General features: G+C 42.3%; 1 protein-coding gene across 1 annotated transcript; it reads right to left on the minus strand.

Annotated features, from left to right (window-relative positions):
- Nucleotides 1-26,268, minus strand: SLC16A14 (solute carrier family 16 member 14). The gene is made up of 5 exons (XM_061205689.1): nucleotides 26,213-26,268; nucleotides 19,746-20,017; nucleotides 14,032-14,175; nucleotides 6,697-7,674; nucleotides 1-152 (listed from the first exon to the last, which is right to left on the minus strand). Exons 2-5 carry the CDS (start codon nucleotides 20,002-20,004, stop codon nucleotides 1-3), a joined length of 1,533 nt encoding a protein of 510 aa, XP_061061672.1. The 5' UTR covers nucleotides 20,005-20,017; nucleotides 26,213-26,268.
- Between the last annotated feature and the right edge of the window lie 1,076 nt (nucleotides 26,269-27,344).

The raw sequence follows: 27,344 nt of genomic DNA on the forward strand, positions 1-27,344 counted from the left end.
CTACACATTTGCACCATCCATGTATTTTTTTCTGGATTGTTCTATAATTTGAATACACGGTTGAATGAGTAAAAAGAGTATTCCTACCATGTAGAGTAAACCACATATATAGAAGGAAAAATCATATTTTTGTGTGATGTCGTAGATCCACCCTGCAAAACAAAAAAGAATATATTCAGTGTAATGAAGTTGAGAAAATAAAGTCAAGAACACAAAGCAAGCATTTATTGCTACTATAAATAATTCTCTAAGGATTTATTATATGTCGTTTAATGCCCCAGCATTTCATTTAGCCATTTTTAAGTCTGGGCTGTTGGAACCAGAGTTCTCGGTGCATGGGGATGGCTGCATTTATCTTTGAAGTCACTGGGGTACTTTTTTTTTCTGTAAAATTTATTTATTTTTATTTATTTATTATTTTTGGCTGTGTTGGGTCTTCGTTGCTGCACGCGGGCTTTCTCTAGTTGCGGCGAGCAGGGGCCACTCTTCAGTAGCTGGCCGACCTATAGGGAGAATCTTCTGGCCCACAGCCCTTGGGGTAACTCTCAGGCCGGCACAAAGCCAGCAGCGAAAAGTGAATCTAATGATTTTCTTTTTACACAAATATAAACACAAATCTTTTCTAAAACCTCAAAATTCTTCTGAAGAAGTTTCTCGTGTGTATACAAAGAGGCTGAGCAGAAGACATTTGAACTTTCATTCATTCTGAAGTACAAGGGTAAATACCTGTTCTAGAAAGAATCAAAAATTCCAGGTTTTATAAAATTCACATTTACAGCTATAAACCTTTAATATATATATTTAAATTTATGAAAGTTTAAGTTGCCAAAGATATAGCCTTAAATGCTAACTAAATTATCAGTTCTTTAAAAAAAAAAACTTTACTATTATAGTCTAATACTTTCATATAATGATCTTACTAGGGCCTGTAAGATACTACCATATTTCATGGATTCTAAGACACCATGAATTACATGATGCATCATTATCTTAATGTATCAATAAAAAAGAAATATATCATCAATTAAAATATGACTTGATATTTTCTTAGAACTTTGTACAAGGTATTCTGATTTCAGAGATGTTAAAATGTGAAAAAAAAGTCTCAGAAACTATGAAGCATGATGTTTCATTCACTTCAGTGATTAATTCTAAGGATCAGTCACATGTCATGGTCCCCACATACCCAGCTATGCAAACTGAGAGGATTAAGCTATACACAGAATTTTATTTATGCTAAAAATGTAAATATAAGCATTCACTTTTTCCATTTCAACAAGTGCATTAATTAGCAAAGGCATAAGAAAAATATAAATGATTTAATGATCAAACACAGCATTCCATGGTCACTTTAAGGAAATTATCTTTTAAAAAGTATCTAATTGGCAAATGAATGCATAAATGCAACTTATAACCTTCTCCCACCAACAAACCGCCACACAAAAGCAACTGCTAAATGTGTAAACTAGTATCTCTGACTTCCTGTGGCTTATCTGTATCTCTTGTTTATTGTATCTAGTGCTTAATGCGCCTGGATGAGTCAAGGCTGTCATAAAGAAAAACAAACAATAGCATCGAAAATGTATACTTTTAAAAAACCCCTCAAAAGCTATGAATCCTGGATATACTTTAAAAGTAAACCAAGTTTTTGAGTTTGTTATTTGATATATAAAAGAAGAGAATACCAGAGTCCTTAGATATGGCTTAGTAAATGTTCTATCACCTTTTCTTAATTTCCAGTTTGAGACAAGAGGGACAGATAAGATTAAACATATAATCCAGAAACAGTGATTCAGCTTCAGCACTGAATCAGAAAGACACAATGACATATGAACAAAAACACACCCAACTTTTGCTCGGTGCCACCATTTGTCAGCTGTGGACCACTGTGAATTATGATGAAGTGAATAATTCACTTGCAGATAACGCCGAGTGGTGTGTCTCTATAAGCAGAGTACATGACAGCACTATCTTCAGCTACAATTTCTAAAAAATCAGTACATATAAATGAGGTTCTCATACCCCGCTCATCCCATATGAAAGCTGATCTTGTCAGTTTAACAGTTAAATCCTCCCTTTTCATATGATCAAGTGATTGAGAGAGAGTAGGAAATGATGCCTCTAAATAACCAACAGCTGAAACAAGTTGATTTGCCATCACTGCCTAACACGGACTCAGAGACACGACAAAATCCTCACTGGAGAATTAATTTGTACTTAGTTCAGACTATGTATGTACTTTTTGGTTACAAGTGTTTGAGTACAAGCTCCAGGGCTCTGTGATATGGCCCCTGCCCACCTCTCTTGCTGCTCAGAGCTTAACCACAAGCACAAGCCATTCTGAATATTTTGGAGTTTCAAACATATTTGTCTTGACACCTTGTCTGTACATGTACTATTCCCCCTTCTGGGGGGACAGTAATAAACCCATCACCCTTAGAACACCCTACCATCTCCTTCCCACCGCTCCATCCTCCTTCTTGTCTCTGCAGACTATAGAAAATGTGTGCTAAGTATGTTACATATTGTTACAGCCTTACGTTGAATTAATTATATTTTAAGATCTTGCATCTTTCCCCTAAAAGTATAAACTTTTGTAAAAGCATCTTCACACACCCCAGTCTTTTAAAGTAACTCACAGGTCAATTTTTCAAAAACTGCACTCAAATTTACCAAACAATTTTGGTACAAATTGGAGTAGTCCTAAATTTTATGTTAAATTAATCCCATAGGTTTCTCCAATCTACCTTTATCTGAAACGATTCCAGATCCTGCCATCACCACTAGTCTGAACTCAACCCAGTCCCAAGTCAGATGCAAAGCAGGTCAGGAGACAGTACTTTACCATGTGCTTTGGCCCAACACATGGGGACGATAACTCTTTAGACACAAGATGTTTCAGACAAGATGCCCGCCTCATTCATCCTTCACCATCTCTCCCTATAGGTCTGAACTCAGTCCCTTGGTTTGGAGCTTGGATCCTTGGCAATCCTGATCCAACCATCAACTGAAATCAACAGCTTCAAAGTAAAATTTGGTTCCCTGTTAAACTGCATTTCTTTTTCATTTGAGTCTGTCAAATGAGGAGTGACGGCTATTTTTCTTACTTATTAAATAAGTGTTCCCAGCTCTTGGTGAAAAAACATTACAAATTGTTGTTAGGGTGTTATATTTTATGCAAATATTGGAGATACATGTAGGTTCTTGGTCAGTCAAATCTGCTGGCTGAGTTTTGCTATACTTTACCCTGGAAACATCTAGAAAAGTATCTACTATTATTATATCTTTAAGAGATGAACTGAATGCCCAGTAACATTATAAATGAATTACATCATGAAGTTCATGTTGCTGAATGACATGGTTGAAATGTCTGTTCAATATCTTTGATTGCACATTCTTCTCCTAAATGGAAATGTGTGATTGTCTAACATGCTACTAAATTGTACCAGACTTTTTCGTGCCAGTAGGAACCGCTTTGAAAAATGGAAAACACATTCATTTCTAAACCCATTAAAAAAGAAAAAGCTAATGTGAACAGTAATTTTCCTTCTAGCACATCAAGCTAAGTAATAATTTCTAGCCAACCTGGAATTTCTAGCAAGAATTTAATGTGGTTATTTAGTCACTCACATTGCCAGGCACTTTGGCACTATCATGCATAAAGGCTGGCCTTGCATCTCTTGCAATATTGGCTCCTTGGCCTGGAAAGTCAATGAATTAAACACAATACAGTTAGCTAATCATGTTGTTCAGCATTCCTCAGTGCATGAATTCAGTGGAAGGAGAAGAAACAAACAAAAAGAAGGAGAGGTCCCTTTAGGTTGCTGGCCTGGAGATGTACATCAGAACACTGATTTTAGAGTCCCCATGGCAGCATTTGACACATATTCATGTCAGGTTTGTAATACAATGGTTTCTACCATCTATGGTGGATCAAATTCAGCTATAGACTCCACTTCTAGGGAGGAACGTTGAAGCAAGCAGAGATCAGACCTGGTGACTGAGGGTTGGGTATAACTCCATGTCTTATAGTTATAATTCCTTTCTCTTCCACTCAAGAAAGTGCACTAGAATACAAATGTGTGAAAAGGAAATGACCATAGGGATGGGATAAGGAAACCATGCTGGCAAACCTTGGTGCTTTAATTAACATTGATCATGAATTACTTCCGCTGCACCTCATGGCTGTGTTGTGATACTGCTATTGCAATCTGATGGATCAGTATAAAATAATCGCAGACTGACCATCAGAAGCAGAAAGTACCCCTTGGATCCTGCAAAGAAACATCAATGGCAGATCCTATTTCCACATACAATATATCTGAAGGACTTCCAACAAGAGGGTGGATGAGCCACTGATAATGTCCCCATCCCCTTAATGGATATTTAACTCCTTTGGAAGTTACCATTGGTTGACTGATCCAACCCCCAATCCCAGTTCTTTTCTCCTTTCCTTCCTCTAGTACAGAGGCTGGAAAGCAAAATTCTCCAATTCTCAGTTCCCCTTGAAGTTTGGGACTAGCTGTGTGACACAGTTCTGGCCAATCAGATATAAGTGGAAGTCTTCTGGGACTGAGTCTTTTGTTCCTTCCTTTTTTTTTTGTTATAAATCAGGATGTAGTGGCTGGAGCTACTGCAGGCATTGTGTGACCATGAGGCCACTAGCATGAGGAAAAGGCCAAGAGGATCTTGAGACACTGCCCCAATATCATCTAGTCTCTGAATTCTAGATTTCTGGTTATGTGGCACAAATCTCTGTTTAAGCTACCATTGTCAGGGTGTTCTCTTATAACCAAATGCATCCCTAACTGATAGAGAATTCTATACTATGAGATCACTGAGCAGTACTGACTCTTCAGCTGCCAATATAATAGTCTGCTGCACTGCTATAGATATTCACTGTCACCTAGAAATGCTGACCTGCATCTCTCTGTACGAGCAGAAAATAGGAGCAGCTTGATCCAGGAGGGGCCCCATATGTAGCCTCTGGGTTTCCTAAAGCAATTCTTGGGCCTTAAACCTTTTGTCAGCCAGCTGCCAGTGTTGTTAGCTGAATAGGTAAAAATCTATGATTTCTTGAGCTTCAGTCCTGACGGGGACTTAAAAATGGTTGTGTTGGCATAAGCCCTCTGCCAGCGTAGTCCTAGGACAGGAGGTGACTGTAGGCTCTGTAGAGACTGGGAAGAAAGGGGTGGGGAGGGCTTTGTCCTGCACCCATGAGGTTCCCCCATCCACTGGGAAGAAGTATTTCTGCAGAGGATATGAGGATAAAGGGCCTGGAGCAGCCAGATAAGCAGAGGATGGGGCATCTGAATAGGTGAGATTCTACCAGGTTAGCTTAAAACCCTGCACAGAACTTCTGGCAGCTCTGACAACTGTCACCAGTCCTGCCTGGCCTGGCTGCCCTAATAGCTACCTCCACAGAGCACCTTTGTTTTGACATTTGGCCCCAGCCCCTGCCATACTTTGTGGGCTCCTGCCTCCAATCCCTGGACAGTGGGTAGACTTTGTCACCTTTGCCCAGCACCTGACCTCTTGGGGACTGGGTCTACCTGCCACAAAGCTTAAAACCTGCCCAGAATGATAGGCTCAGAGAGGTAGCTGGCCCAGACACAGGACTCCTTGGTGGTGCCTATGGCTTCTGGTATGCCCGAGGCAAGAAGCAAAATCTCCATTGAACTGAGGTGAATACAATGTGAGAGATCTCACCCTAGATGTTGCCAACTGGTGGCCTCTGGGCCAGAGGTAGGCAGAATGTCCCAACTCTCCCCAGATGCCCACATCCTAATCCCTGGAAACTGTAAATGTTACCTTATGTGGCAAAAGGGACTTTGCAGATGTGATTAAGTTAAGGACCTTGAGATGGGGGTTATCCTAGATTATCCGGTGGACCAATGTCACCGGCATCTTAAAAGTGAAAGAAGAAGGCAGGAGAGTCAGAATTAGAGAGATGAGAAGATGCTATGATATTGGCTTAGAGGATGGAGGAAGGGGCCGGGAGCCAAAAGGCAGGAAGCCTCCAGAAGCTGCAAAAGGCAAGGAAATGGATTCCCCCTGAGAGCCTCCAGAAGGAATGCAGTTCCACCAACACCTTGATTTTGGCCCATTGTGATCCAATTTAAGCCTTCTGACCTCTAGAAGTGTAAGATAATACATTTGTATTGTTTTAGGTTACTAAGTTTGTAGCAATTTATTACAGCGCCAGTAGGAAACTACTACAGGGCTGGATCCACAGAAGTGCTCTGTTGGACCTACACACAGTGTTTTGAAAATTTGGAAATGTTACCTAAGAGTGCAGAGTCCTAGCTTCTCTTGGAGAGCGGGGGGAGGGGGCTAACAACAGAAGAGCTAGTAATGATTTTCTGTATTTCTTGGTGATGGAAATCAGCTGGAGCAGGGTAGAGGCTGTCTCTTTCGGACGGGGCAGGGGCTCTGCACTATTCCACCGTGCGCTTTACCAGCCTGGCCGTTGATCTCACAGGTTAGGGATCGAAAGTTCATCTACATTCTACATGAAAGAATGACCTTTAACTTGCTAAAATTTATAAGTGAGAAATTGGGGGCAGGAATGGGGAAAAAAAAAAGGACCATGTACACAAATGGAAACTTCCTTCTTATTCATCCTGGACTTTTAACATAAATGAGAACACGACTTTCTACATGCACTCTAAGCTCTTAAAGCCTTGAATGGTTTACCTGCAAAAGGTGGTCCCAGCAACGCAGAGATGCCGTTAGCACAGATGATGATGCCGTACGCGTTGGCTAAGTGCTCAATCCCCACCAAGTCTTCAGTCACCACCGGCATCAGGGAGAAATAACCGCTGGAAAACCCTATCAGTGCACAGATGACTGCCAGGCCAGCGTACGTGTGCATCAAGGGCAGAATAAAAATGCTGAGGACTAGGGTGAAGTTGGTCATCAGGAAGACATTCCAAACGCTGATGCAAGGTAAGTCGGCCACAACGCCGAGGATCACTTTTCCGAAGATATGAACTATCGCTATGATCGAAGTCAGAGGGAAAACATCGTTTTGCTCTGATAAATTATACAAATTGACTATTTCTGGGAGGTGAATGAAAGGGATGACAAAGCTGCTGTATGCAAACAGAGCCCAGAAAATAAAGGCAACAAACATCCGATTAGTAAAGAGCGAGGCTGTCCCAAAATAGCCCAAGTACCAATCCCGGAAGCCCTTCCTGACCCTCACGGTCAGCCGGCTCACGGTCTTCAGAACCCGAAAGGCGCACACGTCCTTTCTGTGTGCAGCCTTCTCGTGGCACGCCTGGGCTGGCATGTCCCCGAGGGAGTCCTCGGTGCCGGGGCCGCCCCCCTTCTCTTCCGCTCCGCCCAGCTGTCCACTGGACCGAACAGATTCGGTGGGGTGAGCCGGGAGGACGTGTGGCTCTTTCCCTTCTGGGTCGTCTCCATCCGTCCCAGGAGAGAGGGGCCTCATGAGCGCCCCGCAAACACACAGGTTCAGGGACACCGCGCCTTGGATGAACATGGCATTCCGCCATCCGTACTCTGCGCACAGGTACTTGAGCAAAACCGTCATGAGGAATGTGCCAAACCCGGTCCCGGTGGTGCTGAGGCCCTGGGCGAGCGCGCGCCTCTTCTGGAAGTACCTGCCCACCATGACCACGGCCGGCAAGTAGGCCATCCCGCTGCCAAAGCCTGCGCACCCGAGAGGGAAGAAAAGGCACACGGCACAGCGTAAATGGCCATAGCCCGAATCTGCAGCCTTTAAAGATCATCTGCATTTCATTATGTTAGTTTCTATAACTTTTCTTTCAAACAAAGAAATAACCATGATGGTAAAAAAGGAGCTCGAGGGGTAAGTTCCAAGATTCACCCAAAGAAGCCCACTTCTAGTCTATCATTTCCCCCAACAGGCTTTTCAGCATAGGTTACTCCAATAATAATAATAATAATAAACGATTATATTAAATAAATAAATAACAAATATATATAAAAGAATTAAATAAATAAAATAAGTCTGCATTCTCACGTCAGAATATAAGCTCCACCAGGGCAGGACTGTGTCTGTGTCATCGCCCCTGGTATGCCGGGCACTGCTCAGAACATGCAGTGCACGCTTAGTGATTGTTGAAAGAATGAATGGATTCTGCGGGCTCTGCTGTCAGCGCTAATTGCACTTAATACACAGGAAAGGACTCATGTGCAAGGGGATGAAGAGTGACTCCAGGCAATTTACAGAAGCCTCAGGAATGGGCCAATGTGTTCCCAAATGAATTAGAAGACTAAAAGGAATTAAAATGTACCTATAAGGATACGTAGCTGCTAGACGTCAAAATCACCTAATACGCATTTGCATCTCTGGTTTTTAATTGTATCTTTCTTAGAAAATAGGAACAGTTTGTGATTTACGGGCACAAAATTAAAATGCTGGTGGGGAAGATTGTGTCTGTTGGGGGCAGGGTGTACTGGGAGTGCTTTGTGCTTTCTGCCCAATTTTGCTGAACCTAAAACTGCTCTATAAATGAAGCCTATTTAAAAATAAAATAAATATGAAATAAAATAAAATGCTGGCCAAGAGGTTGAGGGTTGTGTTCTTAACTTCTAGGTACACACAGAGGGAAACCGTAAGCCCCGCTTCAGGTGGTCATGGGGCCACACACGGTTCTAATGCTCACAACCTCCTGACATTAGGATAGCAGCTTGATAGGAGAAGAGACTGACCAATAGCACTCCCCAAAGCCGAGAAGCTTCCCCAGTTTAGCATCATTTAATAGTTTCAGAATTACTTGAATTTGGAAGGAGAGCAGAGCTTCCCTAGTTTAGCATCATTTAATAGTTTCAGAATTACTTGAATTTGGAAGGACAGCAGAGTTTCCCTAGTTTAGCATCATTTAATAGTTTCAGAATTACTTGAATTTGGAAGGACAGCAGAGCTTCCCTAGTTTAGCATCATTTAATAGTTTCAGAATTACTTGAATTTGAAAGGAGAGCAGAGCGGTCATACCTGCAAACATAGTAACAATTACCACTAATTGAGTGGTGAGGATGTGCCGATTGCTTTTCAGGCTTTATCTGATTTAGTTTTCACAATAATCCAAAAGCTACCTGTGGTTATACCCATGTTATAAAAGGGGCCTTGAACCTCATGGAGATTAAGAAATTTTCACCAGACCCTGCAGCAGGTAACTGGAGAATCCGGGTTGGAATTCAGACCCAACTGCAGAAGTCTGGTCCCTTTCCACTGCCTGCACTGCCTCTCACCCTAAACTGCCCATCTCCCCAGCTGCCAGCACATTGCTGCAGAAGGATGTTGCTTCGGTTTCTAAAATAAGCTCCGAGAAGCAACCTGCCTCCTTTATTTACCTTAGAGCAGTGATCATCTACAGCAGCTGTCAGGCGCCAACATCCTCAACCAGCTGCTCCTCAGACGGATACCCTTGTTTTAAGAACAATTAAGCCAGCTTCTAAGTAATTCCCAGCAAAAGCAGGGGCAGGTCCCCAAGCCACCTGCCGAGCCTCAGCGAGGGCAGCAACATAGCAATCATTTGCGTTACGGGAGAGAGGAGCATGAAGAAAACGGCTATCCTTAATTTTGAACCAAACTCTGAATTAACTTTTATGAGTTTTAAGTCCACAAAAGGCAGAAATCTCTAATTTCCTAATATTTAAAAGGGACATAGAAAAACATTCAATAGTCCATAAACTGGTCCTACATCCTGACCCGTTGGTTGACTTTCAGTTATCTGCATGCTGTTTGAGAAAATTAATCGAATTCTGAAGACTTCTTTGGCTAATATGAATCGTGAGGGGCTTATCTCTTTATAAAATCTGGTTGTTCCCTTTGCTAGAATGTTCCTACCCTCAGAGAGCCCTAGGGCTTAGGCCCCGTCTCCCGCTCCCAGTTCATCTTCTCAGTAACGCCCACACGACCATCCTACTTTATTATTTTTTTATTTCTATTAAAAAAAAATTTGGGGGGGTATAATTGATTTACAATGTTATGTTAGTTTCAGGTATACAGCTGACCATCCTACTTTAAAATGCAAGCCTCTCTTGCCCCCCACTCCCATTCCCAATCTCTCTTGCCCTACTTTTCTTTTTTCCTATAGTAAGTACTTAACAGTACAATTTACTTTTTATTGTGTGTATTGTGTATGATCTGACCCCTCCTCCCCTACAGCTACCACTATAAGCTCCATGAGGGCAGGGATCTTCTTCTGTTGTGTTTACCGATACATCTCTTCCAAGCACCTAGGACAGTGCCTGGCACATAACAGAGGAATGGAATGAATAAAAGAAAGTTCTATGGGGAAGTAAAGTGATCATATTTTGAAATAATAGCCACCTTTTTCATACCGGTTAAATTGATACTTCCACAGTTAAGGTACAAAAAAACTCAGCTGAAAAATCAGGGTATCAGTGGTTATTTTGAAAAAATAATTATTTGTTAAAGAACCAAGAAATTCCTTGATATTAAATACTGTGGCACAGTATTATTGTCCTTATGATTGTACTGGGGAGATGTGTAGTAGAAAGAACCTAGCTGGCCTTGGGTTTAAATCCTGGCTCCACTCCCCATAAGTAACCATGTGACCTTGACCAAGTCAGTTAAACATGCAGAGGCCCAGCCCATTGGTGCTGTGTTCCTGATGTATACATAAGTGTAATACACCTATGTAATAGCACACTGTCAATTAACGCTACCCTCTTACCTCTTATAACAGGCTATTGGTTAATGAAACAGTTTGAATCAGATTCAAAGTAAGCTTTTAAAAACCAGGTGGTTTAATGAACTCCCACATACCCATCACCCAGCTTCAACAGTTATCAACTCCTGGCAATTCTTGCCTCAATCCCGCCTCTACCCCAACACACACACACACACACACACACACTCCTTCCTCCATATTATTTTGAAACAAATCCCAAATATATCATTTCATGTGCAAATATTTTAGTATAAATCTCTAAATAGAAGAATTCTTTAAACTGCATAATCATATCAGTATCTTATCTGAAAAAATGAATAATTCTTTGATATCATAAGATATCCAAAGGTGTTCATATTTCCAATTCTCTCATAAATGACCATATTTTTAAAAAATTTGTTTAAATCAGGATCCAAGTAAGGCCCACACATTGCTATTTGTTGATACGTATTTTAAGTCTTAATTTCTCTCTCTTTCTTTTTCTCTCGCAATTTACTTCTTGAGGAAACTAGATCATTTGTCCTGTTAAATTTGTCCATTCTGCATTTTGCTGATGGCACAAAAGTTTACTTTTTAAAATTTGATTTGTCACTGACAATAACCAGCAACCTAAATTTAATGTGGTTGTGGATCTCTAAACAGCAGCAGAATGAAATAACTAATAGGAACTGAATTGAGGGACAAAGCCTAAGAGTAGGACCAATTATAACTTCGTTTTACTAATAAATGCTTCCATGTGTGAGAAAAAAATCCGTGCCTAATGCTACAAGCATCTATTACCCTCTCCATGTCCTTAACAGCACCTCCCCTTCCTAATGTGACTTTGTGATTCGTAATCAGCACAATTATTCTATGAGCATGTAGGACAGGCCTTGGGGATATTGAGGCTCAAGCCCAGCGGTCAAGCAGGGCCCTGGAACAATTCTTCACCATGCTCAGGTTTAGAGGCCGGGCTTGTACCCAGAGAAGCCAGGTAGAAGAAGAAGGCCCAGAGGGAGAGAGAAGATCCTGTGGTTCTGAGTAAAAAGCATGCATGGCGGGGAAAAGCTGTCTCCAGAAGCCAAGTTTAAGAGAATGGAGCTCTTAAATGGCAAAGCTGAAGAAATTTGTCCAGATTCTCCTGGCTAAGTAAGATCGCTCAAATGGATGTTAGTTTTCTGCTTAATAGGAGGACATCCATGCAATTTTAATTGCCTAGATGTTAAAAAACAAATACAAACACATCTGCCTCAAATGCTTTTTGTAATGAAGAAAGATGTCAACAAAGTCTCTTTCAAACATACATTATTGTACAGTGATATATATATCTCTCTCTCTCTCAATCAGTTGCTTTTTAAAAATTTTTGTTTTTTATTTAAAAATTTTTTTAATTTTTTTTTTGTTGTTTCAATCACTTGCTTTTTGCAGATCTTTGCATCTAACTTTCTTTCTTTTCTACGAAATAAGGGTCAATCAGCTTCAACATGCCTCACGAACAACAGCCCAACAGTATATAAGCTAACTGATTTAGCTGGATTTTCCACTTAAACATAATTATATATATATTTGTGGAGGAGGTGAATACATTTATTTTCAGAGACTTTCTTTGGGTGTTTCCTGTATTAAAAAGAGGGAGCAATAAAGTGTCTCAAGAAACACTTTCCTTTCACTGGCCTCCTGATTTTCTTTCCTAATTCCTTGTATCCATAAATATTTGTTGATTAAATAAGTGAATGAATAAACAAATGAATGAATATGGAGATCATATTATTTGAGAACCAATAAGCAACTAACTGCAAGAAATAAAATTCCATTTAAACAAAGAGTCTAACCATAGACATCTCTAGATGATGGGAATCAATTTCAAGTCCCAGTTTTGGGGATCAGGTCATAGTCCTTATAACCAAACACCACGGATCAAGTTCCTTGGGGCTCCCACGTGTCTGCCCAGAGACCCCAGTGTGGCTCCTTAGTCTCAGCGGAAGGAGTTTATTTCCTCACCTATAATATAAAAATCCCCGCGCCAGCTCTATTCATTGGACCGTTATGGGGCAAAGTTTCTAAAATGCCTCAGGGAAAACATCTTGAGTTGTTCTTTAAGAGCTGTTATCAAGTCCTTCAGATCAATGGTTTCCAAACTCAGCTTCACAGGATACAGAAGTGCTTTAGGTGTATATGTGGACAGATGTACATTACAGAGAACCAACTTGTCAACTTATATGGACAGTGAGTTTTTATGTTCACTGTCTCCTGCTACCATAAAGCATATACTTAAGCTTATAATATAATAAACATGTTATATACAATAACAATTATATATTAGCTAACATTTGCTCAAGACTTTATTATGTGCCAAGCATTGTGCTAAGTGCTTCATACGGATGATCTCATGTCATCATTTCAACAACCCTGTAAACCAAGCACTCTATTATCCCATTTTGCAGATAAGGAGACTGAGGCATAAGTAAGTTAAGTAACTTTCCCAAAGTCACACAGATAACAAGTGAAAGAAAAAAAGCAAGAATTCCAAACTCTAACTTTGAACTCTTATGCAAACACTGCCATCAGTGTGCCACTTATTAGGATTATAGCTCTGTACTCAAAAAAGTCAGGCTGGCTCTGGTTCACTGAAATACAATTGTATGAGTAAGAAACCACTTACCTGTGTGCATTCTGCTACCTGTTGATAAAGGAAATTATGGCTGGGAATACATTTTGCAGAACAGATATGCAAACTGTGCTGCCTGGCAGCCAATTTTTATATATCTCCTGGGGACTGACATTTTGCTCTGGATTTGATTCTTAGAGTCTCTACATCTATGTGGGTTTTGCTGCTATTCCATTAATTTGAACAGGGCTGAAGGAGAAAATGATTTTTCTCTGATTCACGCTGGATTCTGCAGTTATTAAATGAGAGAATGTTATTAATATGTCTGTTATGTTACAAGAGAAGGGAATAGCACTTAGAACCAGGTATAGAAAATTTAATTAAAATCTATTAGGAAGGCCAAGTACAGCTGTTAGGCCGTTTCCTCATGCTTAAGGCATATTTAATATCTTATATTAAAAAGTATTTCCTGGAGGATAGGATATGGTTGGGCTCGGGTGGAGGAGACAAAGGGACAAAATATTTAATGGGTCTCTTTTCTCTACAGTGAAATTCATTGCCAAAATGCCCAAGAGAAACATATAAAGTCAAGTTTAAGGGAATTCCCTGGTGGTCCAGTGGTTAGGGGGTCCACGCTTCCACCGCAGGGGGCATAGGTTCGATCCTTGGTCGGGGAACTAAGATCCCGCGTGGTGTGGCCAAAAATAAAAATAAATAAATGAATAAAGTCAAGTTTAAGAAAATCACTACGCTTACCGGCTGCCACTCCGAAGGTAATGAAGAGATAATGCACGTTTCCGGCGTAGGCACTCAACACCCAGCCCAGCGAGTTCAGCAGCCCTCCGATGATCGCGGTCTGGCGGCACCCACAGGTGTTAATGAACAAGCCAATGAAAGGTCCTGTCACAGAACATTGAAAAAAGAATGACTAAAATAACTAACGGCGTTTTATTTTCCTACTTTCTTAGGGAGTCCTCATATGAAGACAAAGAATACAATATTACTAGAGCTCTCAACTAAAACAAACCAAAACCACACCCCTGCTTTATGTGCAGAAAGCTTCTGGCATGCAAAGATAGGTTTCAGTAATTTCACTGGAGAGCACAAGGTTCTAGATTTTCAAGGAAGACAGACCCGAAATAAACAGACCAGTTGATTTCATTCTCTTGTCTACAGCAGAGGTCCTAAGCTAGTGGTCTAGGTGCTCCATCCAGCCTGTGGATGCATTTTGTTTATCCAGAACAAAGTTTAAAAATGTTTTGAATCAGTTGCCAACATTTAAAAATTCAGATTATTCACAAAAATCCAGTGGCCACACAGAATACCTTCCCACACAGTCCAGAGCAGCTGACCCTGTTTTGCTGTGGCACACCCTCTCTAGTTTGCTGCAGTCTCCACCCTTCCCTGCAGCCTTGTATTTGACATCCTGCCGTCATTTACATTACTTGTTTGGCCTCTGTATACATTTGAGTTTTTTACTGTAGATCTAAAGGGAGTACAGAAAGGGGGGTTCTCAGGACCTCCATGCTTCAAGAAAGGAACCTATAGCCTGTTTTCATGAGGACATCCAGATGCAAACCAAGCCGGAAGGAACTCCATTGCTTCATACATACTTCAGCCTCCGCTGACTCTCGGTCCCTGACTGGACCCATCAGGCTACGCATTTATGACACTGTGTGCAGATTCAGGTCTACCCCTGGTTGTACAATATTTGCCAATACTCACAGCAATGCAGTATATACTTTCTCATTGCTTACTTTATATGACGCTCTCGTTTTTGTCAACCTCTTTGTTTCCTTCCTGATTTTGTGGCAGCTTCTGATGTCATTGAAGCTTACTGCTTGCCTTGGGGTCAGTGATTCCTTATCCAAATAGCAATCCATATTTTAGTAATACAGTTCAAGGCTGTACTCAGCATTGCATTTTAAACATCACCTTATTTTTGATCATTATTACTTTATATAGTTATCAAACCCTATGTTCAGGCGGGACTATTTCAGGTTAAAAACTTGTTGAACTCTAAGGAGCTTCCTCTTGTAATCCAAACTGAAATAAAACTTCCCTTTACAGTTCTAACAATATTCAGGTACATAGTTGGGTACAGTCTCCTAATAAATTTTTTTTTTTTTGTCTAATGATTTTGAGAGGATCCAATCCTCAAAACTAAGAAGATAAAGACTTAATAATTTAATTAACCCTGCTGTATTACAGAAAATAATTCAGCAGATAAACCTCTTAGAATAGACTTAATACAGTAAACAACTTATACAAATATACTGTATTATGTATATTATAAAATAAGCACATGATATAAACAATATATAAGCTAAGCACACTGATATAAACATCTGAGGAAATTACTGGGGGGAACTGAAATTCAGAAACCATAAGACGAAAAGTGTCTTTTATTTCTCTATAAATATTTTTATTTTCCTAAACCCATGGTCACTTCACCCCTTCAAATCTCAGATGAGTGGGTTAAAAAAAAAGAAAAATGCATGATTCATTGGTTTGCTGTTAATAGGTCTTTTAAGATATGAAGGGTCAATGCATGACAGTTCAGTAGAATGATATTTCCCACATTTAAGAAAGGGCCCGGAAGCAAGTTTTTCTGTGATACTGCATGTTTATGAAACACTGCATTAAGAAAGCATTTGGGGGGAAAAAGGGGGGAAATTCCCAAATAAGTACAGATATTCATATCTGGAGGAATTTTATATATCAAAAAGAAAGTATTGCTTGCTTTAAAAGAACATTAAGATGATAACGGTGTCTGGCTTTTTAGTTTATTGACTCTGGCACCATGTGTGCTGCAGCTATAGTCATTTATGATGTGCAGATGGGCAAAGTCAGCCCCAGAAATGCTGTGACTCCTCCATGGTTACATAATATAGATTTATCAAAAAAAGGAAGTCAGACCCAAACTTTCAGATCCTTAGTTTCGTTTTCTAAGCATTGTTTACTGATGGTCAGTTGGCATCTCCATGATGGAATTGCCATTCAACAAAATGAAAAGAACTCCACACCCAGTCTAAGGAGAGGGGAAAATAAGATTGAGATGCAGTCCTTTGGCTAAGATTCCCACTTTTGTAGAGGAATTCATTGTTTTGGAATGAGATTATACACCTTGTCAGACTTTCTCCTCTTCGGAAGGAATCTGAATCTTGGCCCATTTCCCACATAAAAGAGCCTCGCATTGCTGCAGGAACACGCTGAGGAAGTCATGATTTCTTGCCCATCCCAGCATCTCATGGGTTGGAAAAAAGCTCAGGTGAGGAGAGAAACAATCTGAGGTGAGCCTTGGCATACAATCATGGATGAAAGTAGCTAGTTCATTGAATACCTGGTCTCTTGGTGTAACCCTTCCCTGCAATAAATCAATGGCTCTCTGCCTTGGCTGATTGTTGGAGTCACTTAGGAGCTTTAAAAAAATCATTAAAGAAAAATCCTGATGCTAGGGTCCCATCCTGAGAGATTCTGATTTAATGCTCCAGGTGCAGCCCGAGTGGCACGGTTTTTAAAAGCTCCCAGGTGGATCTAACGTGTAGCCAAGATAGACAACCACTGCTCTAAATCTACTTAGCAAGTAAATGACCTTTTGCAGCCTATAGCTACCCCTAACAACATGGCTTCTACCAAGAATTGTTCCAAGAGCTATCACAAAGGCTGCTGTAGATACTACCAAGGTGATTACATTTTTTTAACAATTGGGACCTTCTGCAGGAAACTGGCAAAATCCATGCTAGCAAAGAATGAAACAAGAATGAATTGAATTTCCCATGTGCAAGTCACTGCCCAACAGAGTGCTTTTAACTCTGTAACATAATTCATGGAATTTTTAAATTTGAAAGAGGTAACTCAATGTCCTTACAATGATTAGAAAATGAAAACAATTTATATTTATTCACTTCAAACATATTTTCAGTTCTCATTTAACGTCGTGGCAGGCAGTGTGGTATAGTGGACACCATTTCAGAGTCCAGTGGACCAGGTTTGAAGCCTGTCCCACACTTACTGGCTACAAGTTAACTTCAGTAAGTTACTTAATGTCTCTGAGCGTTGCATGTTCTCCTCTGTGAGATGAAGATGATGGTCTGGCCTCCAGGGTTGCTGTAGGATCAAATGAGATCATGTACATTACACGCACTTGGCATGTAGTAAGTGCTAAATAAAGGAGAGCTCCTCTTGCTGGCTTCTGGCTTGGAAAAGCAACCAACATATCTGCCGCCACCTGTACCAGCAGCTTAGATAATGAATAGCAATTTAGGGTCATGATAAACAGAATAAAAGACCTTTCATTTACATAACTATGAGCCTTGCTGTGCTATAATTTCTGAGCTGCAAGACAAAAGATGAGCTGCAAGACAAAAAATGTTTATCTGGCAGACACCTTTCCTGAAGAAAGGTTAGTCTACAATCTAAAGTTCCACTGTCTGGAAGTCAAGGACTCTCAAACAGAATTCAAAATCCACAGTTACCTCCCAATTAAAGATGACAATCACATTTCAACACCACTATGAGTTAGGTGTTCTTATTTGGGGGATCATCTTCAGAACCACATCCAATAATTTCAGGACTGATTTCCATTGCTTATTCCTGTAGAACTTGTGAAACACAAAGTAATACCGAAGACAACCTCCTTAGATGGTTTGGAAAATATTGGGACAAATATCCCGGTCTTTGGCTGAATCTTCTTTTTTGCTGTATGAGCACACTTTCTAGATTGAATCTGTAAGTATTTTGTTCTACCCTTGCTGCAGTCTCCAACCTTTTGTTTACTCTTAAAAAGGTAAGAAAACTGGATTTTTAGTATTTGGGCTGGCCAAAAAGTTCATTAGGGTTTTTACAGCCAAACCCAAACGAACTATTTGGTCAACCCATATTTTAGAAGCACAGTTTTCCTTTACTGACTTATTGAGAAGGTAGAATTATATCCAACACAAAACTAGCAAATTCCCTGCACTGAGGTTAACCTACCTGCACTTCTCATGTGATAAACAGTCCTGGTTTGAACAAGGCCAAGGCAGGGATGAAGAGTCAGTTCATTACAGTTATAGGCAAAAGTGATTTATCAACAATTCTCTCTCACACACGTAATGGTGCCCTTATTTAATTTAAAAACTAGATCAGTAATAATTCCTTGTGATAAACACATACCCCCTGTACACATCTTGAGAAATAACATTCTGTCCTTGTTTTCTATCATTAGCACTGCCACTGTTATTAATGTCGCTGGTATTATCCAAAATAACATTGGCTGAATACCAGCCAAGATCAACAAATCTCTGAATTGAATTCAGGCAATTAATTACCAATGTGGAAATCACTGACAAGGCACAGACTCTTGTCAAACACACATATGCCTGTCATCCGCATACTCTCACAACACCAGGAGGAGATTTGAGGCCTATTATGTTTCTAGTATAAAATATATCACGAACCCTTTAAATTAAAAAAAAAAAATTATACGTAAAAGTATGGCTTTTACTTTCAAGTAAAGGAATTGAACAGCTTTACGGTATAGTGGTAATTACCTCGTACGACTGTTGAGAGAATTAAAGTTAAATGAGATGATGTAAGGGAAAACACCTGGTATATAATAGGTGCTTATTAAATATCAGTTGGCAGTAAAAGCTGTTTAGTTCTCAAACTGAAACACATTAGCCATAGCAACATACCATATTTATAATAATTTCCTCATTTAGTATCTCCAACTAGATAAGAATTGCTTTCATAGATTGCCAGGTGGTTAGATTAAACTACAAAATACAAGAATATGTTATTATTCCCTCCTGTTAGCTATATCAGTAACCTTTCTAAAAACAGTTTAATAGATTTTTCAATAACATAGGATCAACTTTCAAATTTAAAACATTAGAGCTCTGAAATAAGATTATTTACTTTTACTGTGTTTTCTCTAAAATTTTTATCTTTTAAAAATATTCCTGTGTTAAACAGATTTGTAATGATAGGTAATGAGTTATAACAGTTAAGAAAACAGAGTTGGGGCAAAAATTCTAATGATCAATTTTTAAAATACTCCAAATGTTTACCATACTCGAATAGGAATATCACACAAAAGGACAAGTCTTGTGTGATTCCACTTATATGAGGTATTTAGCATAGTCAAATTCATAGAGACAGAGAATAGAATGGTAGTGGCCAGGGATAGGGGGTTGGGAGGAGAGGTGGCAATGAGGAGTCATTGTTTAATGTGTGCAGTTTTATTTTGGGAAGATGGGAAAAGTTCTGGAGATGGATGGTGGTGATGAATGTACTCAATGGCATTGAGCTGTACACCTGGTTAAAATGGTAAACTTTATGTTATGTACATTTGACCACAATAAAAACAACAGCAACATCCACTAAAATGTAATATCTAACGTTTCAACAATATAAAACATTACTTACAGTGAGGAATTGTCATTTTATAATTATTCAGTTTTACAACAGGCCACATGCGAACATACCCACAATCAAGGTGACACCCATGCTGAGGGAGCTGACCCATGCCGTCAGGCCACGGCTCTGATGGAATTCTTCAAGCCACTCCACGTTGAGGACTCCCAGGGCCATCTGGGAGCCCATGATGAGGATGTGCACAAAGAAAGAGGAAAGGACCATCATCCAAGCCCATCCGCCATCAATGTTTGGGTGGGGTTTAAGTGTCTTCTTATCTTTGGGGTCATCTTCAAAATCATACCCAACGTCTTCATGACTTGTATACATTTTCCAAGATGTTCTGAAATACATATGACAAATAATTTTATTGAACATCAAAACAAAATATATCTCCATCTTTCTGGAAGGCTCTACCTACCCATCAGAACCAAAGTGGCCCCACCATCATATTAGACCTTTAGATTAATCTTGTCATTATGCAGATTTGGGAACACTCCTCACTTTTTCATAGGACCAAATGCTTTCATGAAACCTGTTTCATCTTTACAGTCATCGTATATGTAAGTATTATTATGGCTATTTTAAAGAAATGGAAATAGACTCAGGGAAGTGAAGTGCCTTTCCCAAGTTCTCATGGCCGGGAGGTAGTATATATAATAGCTAGACAGGAAGCCAGGAATTGAACCCAGCCATTCCTGACTCCAAAGCCCATGCCTTGTGTCCCTTATTGAGATGGAAACGACAGATGACAACAAAGATGTTAGGGAAGGAAGATGCCTGGCCTTAGACAGGGCAGCTTGGCCTTGGGGGGGTGAGCGGGCACCTGGCAGAGGCTATGGTTCTCAGTTTTGTGTGTCCAAGTGTTCAATTTGTTCAATGCAGCTAGTGGGTTAGCCTCAGGGGGACCGACTCATACGAACCCAACTCAGGAGAGATTGGTAAAGGAGAAGGCCAATTTATTATCTTACAATGGGAGATAGAGTCTTCTAATAATGGTGATATTTATGTCTGATATACAAGACATACGTTCACCCCCTCCATCCACCCCCATTCCCAGCATTTACCTGGGAAGCTAGAAAATTGCTTCAAAAATTGGAAATCAGATTACAGAAATTTGGATACCACAGTGGCATACAGGTTACCAGGGAGCCAGGGGCTAGATCTTGAAGAGCCTTATGTGCCAGATAAGGATTTTGGAGTTTATCCTGTACATAATGAATAGTTGGTGGCTGCATTTGCACAAGGAAGAGATAAGATGGGATCTGTGCTTTGCGTAGATCTATCTCTCAAGTTGTTCAAACAAGAGGAGGGGGTTGGATGGAGCTAGAGGTGAGACGATGCCAGGTCAGGGGAAGTCTCTGGTTTTGTTTTATTTTTTAGGATGAGAATGGAGTGTATGCATAAAAACTGAGGACAAGGAGAGAGAGAATGACTAATCCCAGAGGTGGTGGGACAGGGTTGGTCTTGATCAGGAAGAGTGACCCATCCTCTGAGACTGGAGGAAGCAGAGGGTAGATGGAGAAAAGATGGTAAGTAGTGGGATTTTTGATGATGGCCATTCTGATCAGTGTGAGGTGAGATACTTCACTGTCGTTTTGATTCGCATTTCTCTAATTATTAGCAATGTTGAACATCTTTTCATGTGCCTTTTGGCCATCTGAATGCACATATCTGTTTCGAGAGTAAGTTCCTAAGAGTTCAGAACTGCTGGTGCACACCTTGGCTCAGTTTGGGTCTGCAGTGCCTGCAGTGTCACACATCACTGCCTTTAGCAGGACATTCGAGATGGCCTGTGACAGCACAGTGATGGTGGAGACGAAGACGGGGACGCCAGCTACTTGACTTTTGTCACTCTATGTGCCCACCTGCAGACTTTAGTTTTGTTTAAAATTTAAAAGAGCAAAACAGAGTGCCAAGACTGCAAAGTGAAAAACTTTGGTTTGGAAAGTGAAATTTGTAGTCGATACATGAATTTGAATAATGACTTTAAAATGGAAATCTATTCTTTGTTTCAAGTAATTATTTTAAAACAGAGGAGCAAATCAGAAAATAATGATTATTACTGACCATGACATGTGATTATTACTGAAAATCATTTTGTTGCAGTGGAGGAAAGTGGTGTAAAAAACGGTCCCAAATACACTCGGAACACCTCCAACCATGGGGCTTTTCTCCGCAGTGTTGTGATGTGGACAAAATGACAGAGAAGCAAATTGTGGTCAAGTGCCCAGCTCCCAGCCTCTTTTAGGGAAGCACACTGTGCCATCTGCACAGACTCTTTCTGTACACCCCTGAGCTAAGAATTGTTTTTACCTTTTCAAAGGCTATGTGACCTGCAGAACTTCATATACTTACTCTCTGACCCTTTATAGGAAAAGTTCGCTAATCCCCAGATTAAGAGTTTGTTGGGAAGAAATGGGTGGTAAGGAACCAAGGATGCCAGTGGAAGAGCAATTTAATGGATCTGTCCTGGGGCTCATCTTGACTTTTCATTTCTTTCATACCCATTATTTTTATCTTTTAAATTATTCTATCTCTTAAACAGATATCCAGTGCTCAGCCACCACACTTCCTGCCCATGTTGCTGCTCTCTGCTGGGTTCTTCCCTTCACTTCTCCATTACCGAGGATGCTGGGAGTGAGAAAATGCTATCTTACCATGTAACTTCCCCACCCGGTCAAGTTATCTTTAGGATTAAGTCCAAACTGCCCTGTCTGCTTCCAGGCTCTCCCCTCGCGTTATCTGCCACTCTGCCAGGTCCCTTCTCCTGTTCTTCAGCTTTGCACTCTGCTGTCCAGCCCCATGGAAGCACCTGCAGCTCCCTGAACCTGGCACAGTCTCTCAAGCTTTTGTGCATGACCTTCTCCTCTTTCGGGAACATACTTCTCTCCTTCTAATCTCCTGGTCCTCTTCTGCTCATCCTTCAAGATTCAACTAAATTCTCATAGTGAAACCTTGAAATAATGAGGAAAAAAAACCCCTGCAAACATCTCTAATATCCAACATCAGAGTACATGTTAAATCAGTCAATCATGGTATAGCCATGCAAGTGCACCATCAAAAATAAAACTGTACGGGCTCTTTGAAGACAGAGAAAGAAGGTCACACTAAGGTTGAATTATACTCGGGAGTCACAAAACGGGGCACATGAAATAATTCCTTTTTGGTTGTTGTTGTTGTTAAAAATATGTATCTGTAGGAAAAAAAAGACTGGAGTGAAACAAAAATGTTGATGGAGATTATTCTTTGGACGATTGTCTTCCAAGTAATTTCCTCTTCTTTATCTCTTTGGTAAAAAATTCTAAATAAACGTATATTAACTTTATTACAAGAAAGTCAAGGCCCCTCTCTCTATCTCTTAAACATCATCTGGTTCAGCTACTTGCCTACAGTAGCTTAGTGGCAATTCAGAGCCACTTCCCTTGGGAAGTCTAGTCTGCTTTGGGCTGTAGGCTTGTGTGTGTGTTTCCCACCACCCTCCTCTCCCCCCATGAGAGGACAGTCTGCCTGGGGATAGAAAGGGATGGGATGGCCCTTGCTCTCCAAAGCTCACAGCCCATAACCGAGCTACCCTGTCAAAAGTTCCAGGAGGATGAAGCTAGAAAGGGTTCAGAAGGGGTGTCTGATGGTTGTCTTCCCTCTGCCCCTGGTAGTTGTACACAGAATCCCAAGGAGCCAGAAAGAGGAGAACCAGGCAGCTTGATAAGGGGTGTGACTGGCTTAGATGAATAATAACAACATTGTTTTACAATCTGTGTTTAATGAGATATGTTTAATGAGATAAAACACACAACTTGGCATTTTCCTAAAGCCCACCTACATGTAAGAAAGACTTTGAAATAATAACAATACAAAAGTCATATTTTTTCAACTTATGAGTTGAAATAGTAAGCACTTTTCTAAGCAATGTTAAGAACTTTATATTTTCACTGAATTACTTATTTTATGGGTTAAGAGATGCAGTTGCCATTGAGTTGCTCTTGACATTTCCAGTTTATCTGTTCAAAAAGAAATGACGTTAAATGGCGTTTAATGGAAAAGTTTTCTTCAAGAGGCACAACTGTGCCTGTAGAAAATAGTATCAGATGGAGCCTATGGGTGGGTAAAACAAAATTCCATCAGATCCGCAGGAGGTCCCTGAAGATCTTCCAGGCAATGAGGTTGTCTGCATTTCACACCCAAATCTCTCTAAAAGTCATTCCTGTTTTGACTAATCCGAGTTATCTGACTGTCCAGCCAGATTAACGAAAACAAACAAAAGGCAACAGAAGAATAGACGTCTGTCCCCTCACCCCCAAGTTTGCTTTAGCATTTCAGCATTTATGTAATAAGATACAAAATAATCATCTGAGCATTAGGACCCTCCTCTGCACCTGGAGAGAGAGGGAGAACCAGGAGGGGTTTCTGGGCCACCTCTCGCCAGGCTCCAGGTCTTTCTCCACCATACGGTCTTCAAGCTCCTCCAGCTTTTCCACATACGGACACACATGCAAAATGACAACACATGTGTGGGACACTGGGGGAAGTGGAGCAGTGAGCGTGGGGTCTCTGCTAAGGATTGATGTGTAAAATGTATAACCCATTCTGGGCTCACCTAGAATGGAAGCTCTGCACGTAACGTTAGGGCCTTGCACTGAAGAAGCTGAAGGAAGGAAATGGGAAGATTATGGGATCAACAGTCAACTTCCCATTCTTCCCTAAAGTGAGTTTATTACCAGTGAAAGAGAAACAATTCATGGGGGAAATGAAGTAACACACGCAGGCTATGACATGGAGGTCAGCTACATACTCACCTGGTAACTGGCAGAAGTGAAAATACTATATAGCCTGTTCGAGTGTTTCAGAGATTAAAACGAAATTAAATTTTCCACAACTCTGTTAGGGGAGAAAGTTTTATAAGCAAGTCATTGATTTTTAATGTGGCTACTGTTGATTATGTTAGAATGTGGTGAGCTCACTGTAAATAAGCAGTAAAGGGGAAACCGCCCAATTGAAATTAAAAATACAATCTTCCCCAAAGGTGACAGAGTATGTTGGTAGCAGGTTCTTCATTAGACGTGGGTGTGTGGCGGGCACATCTGTAATTTGGCTCTGTCGATATTTGCCCTCTAGACCGGGTGCGCACTGGACATCTTGAGCCTTTAGAGGGCGCACTTGAGGCCAACAGGCTGAAGAGGCTGGAGCAGCCAAGGCTGGGGAGCTGAGCTATGCAGAGACCACAGCGCCAAGAGAAACGGGGAACCCTATCTAGGTTCACGCTGTTATCAGGGGGAACTAAAAATATAAATGCCTTCTACGGGTCAGGAACTGTGCTTAACGGCTTCTCCACAACGATTCTGTCCAGTTGATATTAATGCTCCATTTTACAGATGAGTAGATTGAGGCTATTTGTAGAATGGGGGCAATGCAGCTTAGAGAGGTTAAACTATCCGGTGGTGGAGGCCAAATTTGAACTCGGGCCTGAGGGATTCCAAAGCCTATTTTATCTCTCTCTCTCTCTCTCTCTCTCTCTCACACACACACACACACACACACACACACACACACACGCCAGGCAAGGCGAAAAGGAATCTTTCTAATGCCCAATAATAACCCTTACTCATCCTTGCTAATGAGAGCCTGGATCAACCTTTCCGCAGAAAGAAAACGGCTTAATTAATTGGTAAGCAGAATTGAGCTCCTAAAACACCGTCAGGGGCCTTGGCGGCGTCTAGCCCCGAAATGGCCGCCCCGGGTCCCTCGCCCCATTTTAGTCTCTCCTTTCCTCCCCCAGGGGCCTTGATCAGAACCGCTCTCGGGTACCAGCGTCCGCACGCCCTGGGCTGGCCCACGGCGATCCGGCCTCCGCGCCATCCCCCATCCCTCGAGCGCCGCCCCCGCCGCCCCGGTGCCCCCTCCCGGGCGCTGTGTGCTCCCCCTTCCCCGGCACCCCGAGACCCCTGGCCCCCATCCCGGGGATCCCGCGTCTCCCCGCGCGCCCGGAACTCGCCAGCTCCGCGGGATAGCGAGGCCGATTGCAGTCCCGGCGGCCTGCGCGGGGAGGCATCCCGCACCCCCAGAAGTCCCGCAGCCGCCCCGCCCCCGCCCGGGTCTCCCCCTCTCCGCCCCAGCACTGCTAGTTCGAGTGGCTAACGCGGGCCGGGAGAGGAGGCGGGAGCAAGGCTGGACGCGGGAACGAGCGCGCCTCTGGGGTCGGCCGGGGATTCCGAGGTGCGCCGTGCGCCCTGGACGACGCGCGCGGGACCCTGGCCGCCGTGGGAGCGCGGCGCGTGCCCACGTTCCGCCCCGGCGCGCCCGCCCGCCCCGAGGTGGCCTAGCCCGCGGCTCGGGAGACCCCCGGCGGGCGGCCTGGGCGGGACCACCGCGCCTCTGCTCAGCCCTGCCCTCGACCGCTCTGGCCGCCTTCCCCTACCCGGCCCCGGATCCGCACCGCCGCTTCCCGGGCGCCTGGGGCGCAGCGGCTACCGCAGCCCAAGATGCCCCCGGCGCCGCTCCATCCCCGGGCCCGCGATGCCGCGCGGCCCGGGATACTCACTGTCCGCAGCCCTCGGCGCGGCGGCCTCACTGGGCTCCCCGCCCCGATCCCCGAACTTGCTGTTTTCCTCGGAGCCCCCCGAGCGGCTGGGCGGAGAGATATGTGGCGATGTCGCCTATCATCCTGGAAGTGCCGGTGCCCGCGGCTCGGCGCTCCGCCCGGTTCGGCGCGCTGTGCGGGCTCCCGGCGCCTCTGCCGCTCGCTGCCGGGCCAGCTCCGTTTTGTGCAGCTTGGAGCTCGAGGCCTCAGTCCGTGTGGCTTTAAAAAGGGTGCGTTTGGAGGTGCCCGAACCTAACCTGAGCTTCCTTCCAATCCGTGCAATTTCAAATCTCCATGCTCGTTCATTCCTATACCGGCTAATTCTGGTTTGGCAGGAAAAAAAAAAAATTGCAGTCACCTCACGTGCACACTCTCGTGGCCGGCTGTAGTTTCCAGCTTTGGCTGAGGTTCGCTAATGCTCTCGGCACGTTTATAACTGGAGGAAAGGGCCCGAAACCTAAGATGCAGGTGGGAATGGAAGTATCTTCCATTTCTCTGAGATAGGGGAGAAGTGATGAAAAAAATCCTCACCCAAGGCTGGACCGCAAAATAGGGCAGTTTGTGAGGAGAGAGTCGGGCAGGCCCTGCAAGTGTTCTCAGCCAAAGGGGAATGAAAATCCCTTATTCTTTGTCCCATCCTGGGTGGTACCTCTCCCTGCTCTTTCCCCGGTATCTGTTGCCTGGCTCTTGCATTCGTGGGTACCAGGTACAGATTTCATTTCCACGTGTACCTACTCTGTTCCCAACACAATGCTTTGCCCAGGGAAAGTTTTCAATATTTGTTAAATGACTGTGTGAATAAATGAAGCCAGTGCTATTTTTACCTCACTTGAAGGATTCTGTAGTAGTTCTCTATTGCTATTGTAATGTAGTACCACAAACTTAGTGACTGAAAACAACACAGGTTTATTATCTCATAGCTCTGGGGGCCAGAAGTCCGAAATGGATTTTACTGGGTTAAAATCAAGGAGTTGGCAGGGTTGTGTTCCTTCTGGCAGCTCTAGGGGAGCGCTCATGCTTCTAGAGGGTGTCCACATCCCCCGGCTCCTGGCCATGTCCTCTGTCTTCAAAGCCAGCAACGTTGCACCATTCT

The sequence above is a fragment of the Eubalaena glacialis genome, chromosome 1 (assembly GCF_028564815.1).
Source record: "Eubalaena glacialis isolate mEubGla1 chromosome 1, mEubGla1.1.hap2.+ XY, whole genome shotgun sequence".
Lineage (NCBI taxonomy): Eukaryota > Metazoa > Chordata > Mammalia > Artiodactyla > Balaenidae > Eubalaena > Eubalaena glacialis.

Bases quoted from the DNA above. Each gene is read 5' to 3' on its own strand.
- SLC16A14 (XM_061205689.1), bottom strand. From the start codon at position 20,004: ATGTATACAAGTCATGAAGACGTTGGGTATGATTTTGAAGATGACCCC. The intron at 14,176-19,745 runs GTATGTTCGCAT...GTTCTGTGACAG, and splicing joins GGGTGTCACCTTGATTGTGG to GACCTTTCATTGGCTTGTTC. The intron at 7,675-14,031 runs GTAAGCGTAGTG...TCGGGTGCGCAG, and splicing joins TACCTTCGGAGTGGCAGCCG to GCTTTGGCAGCGGGATGGCC.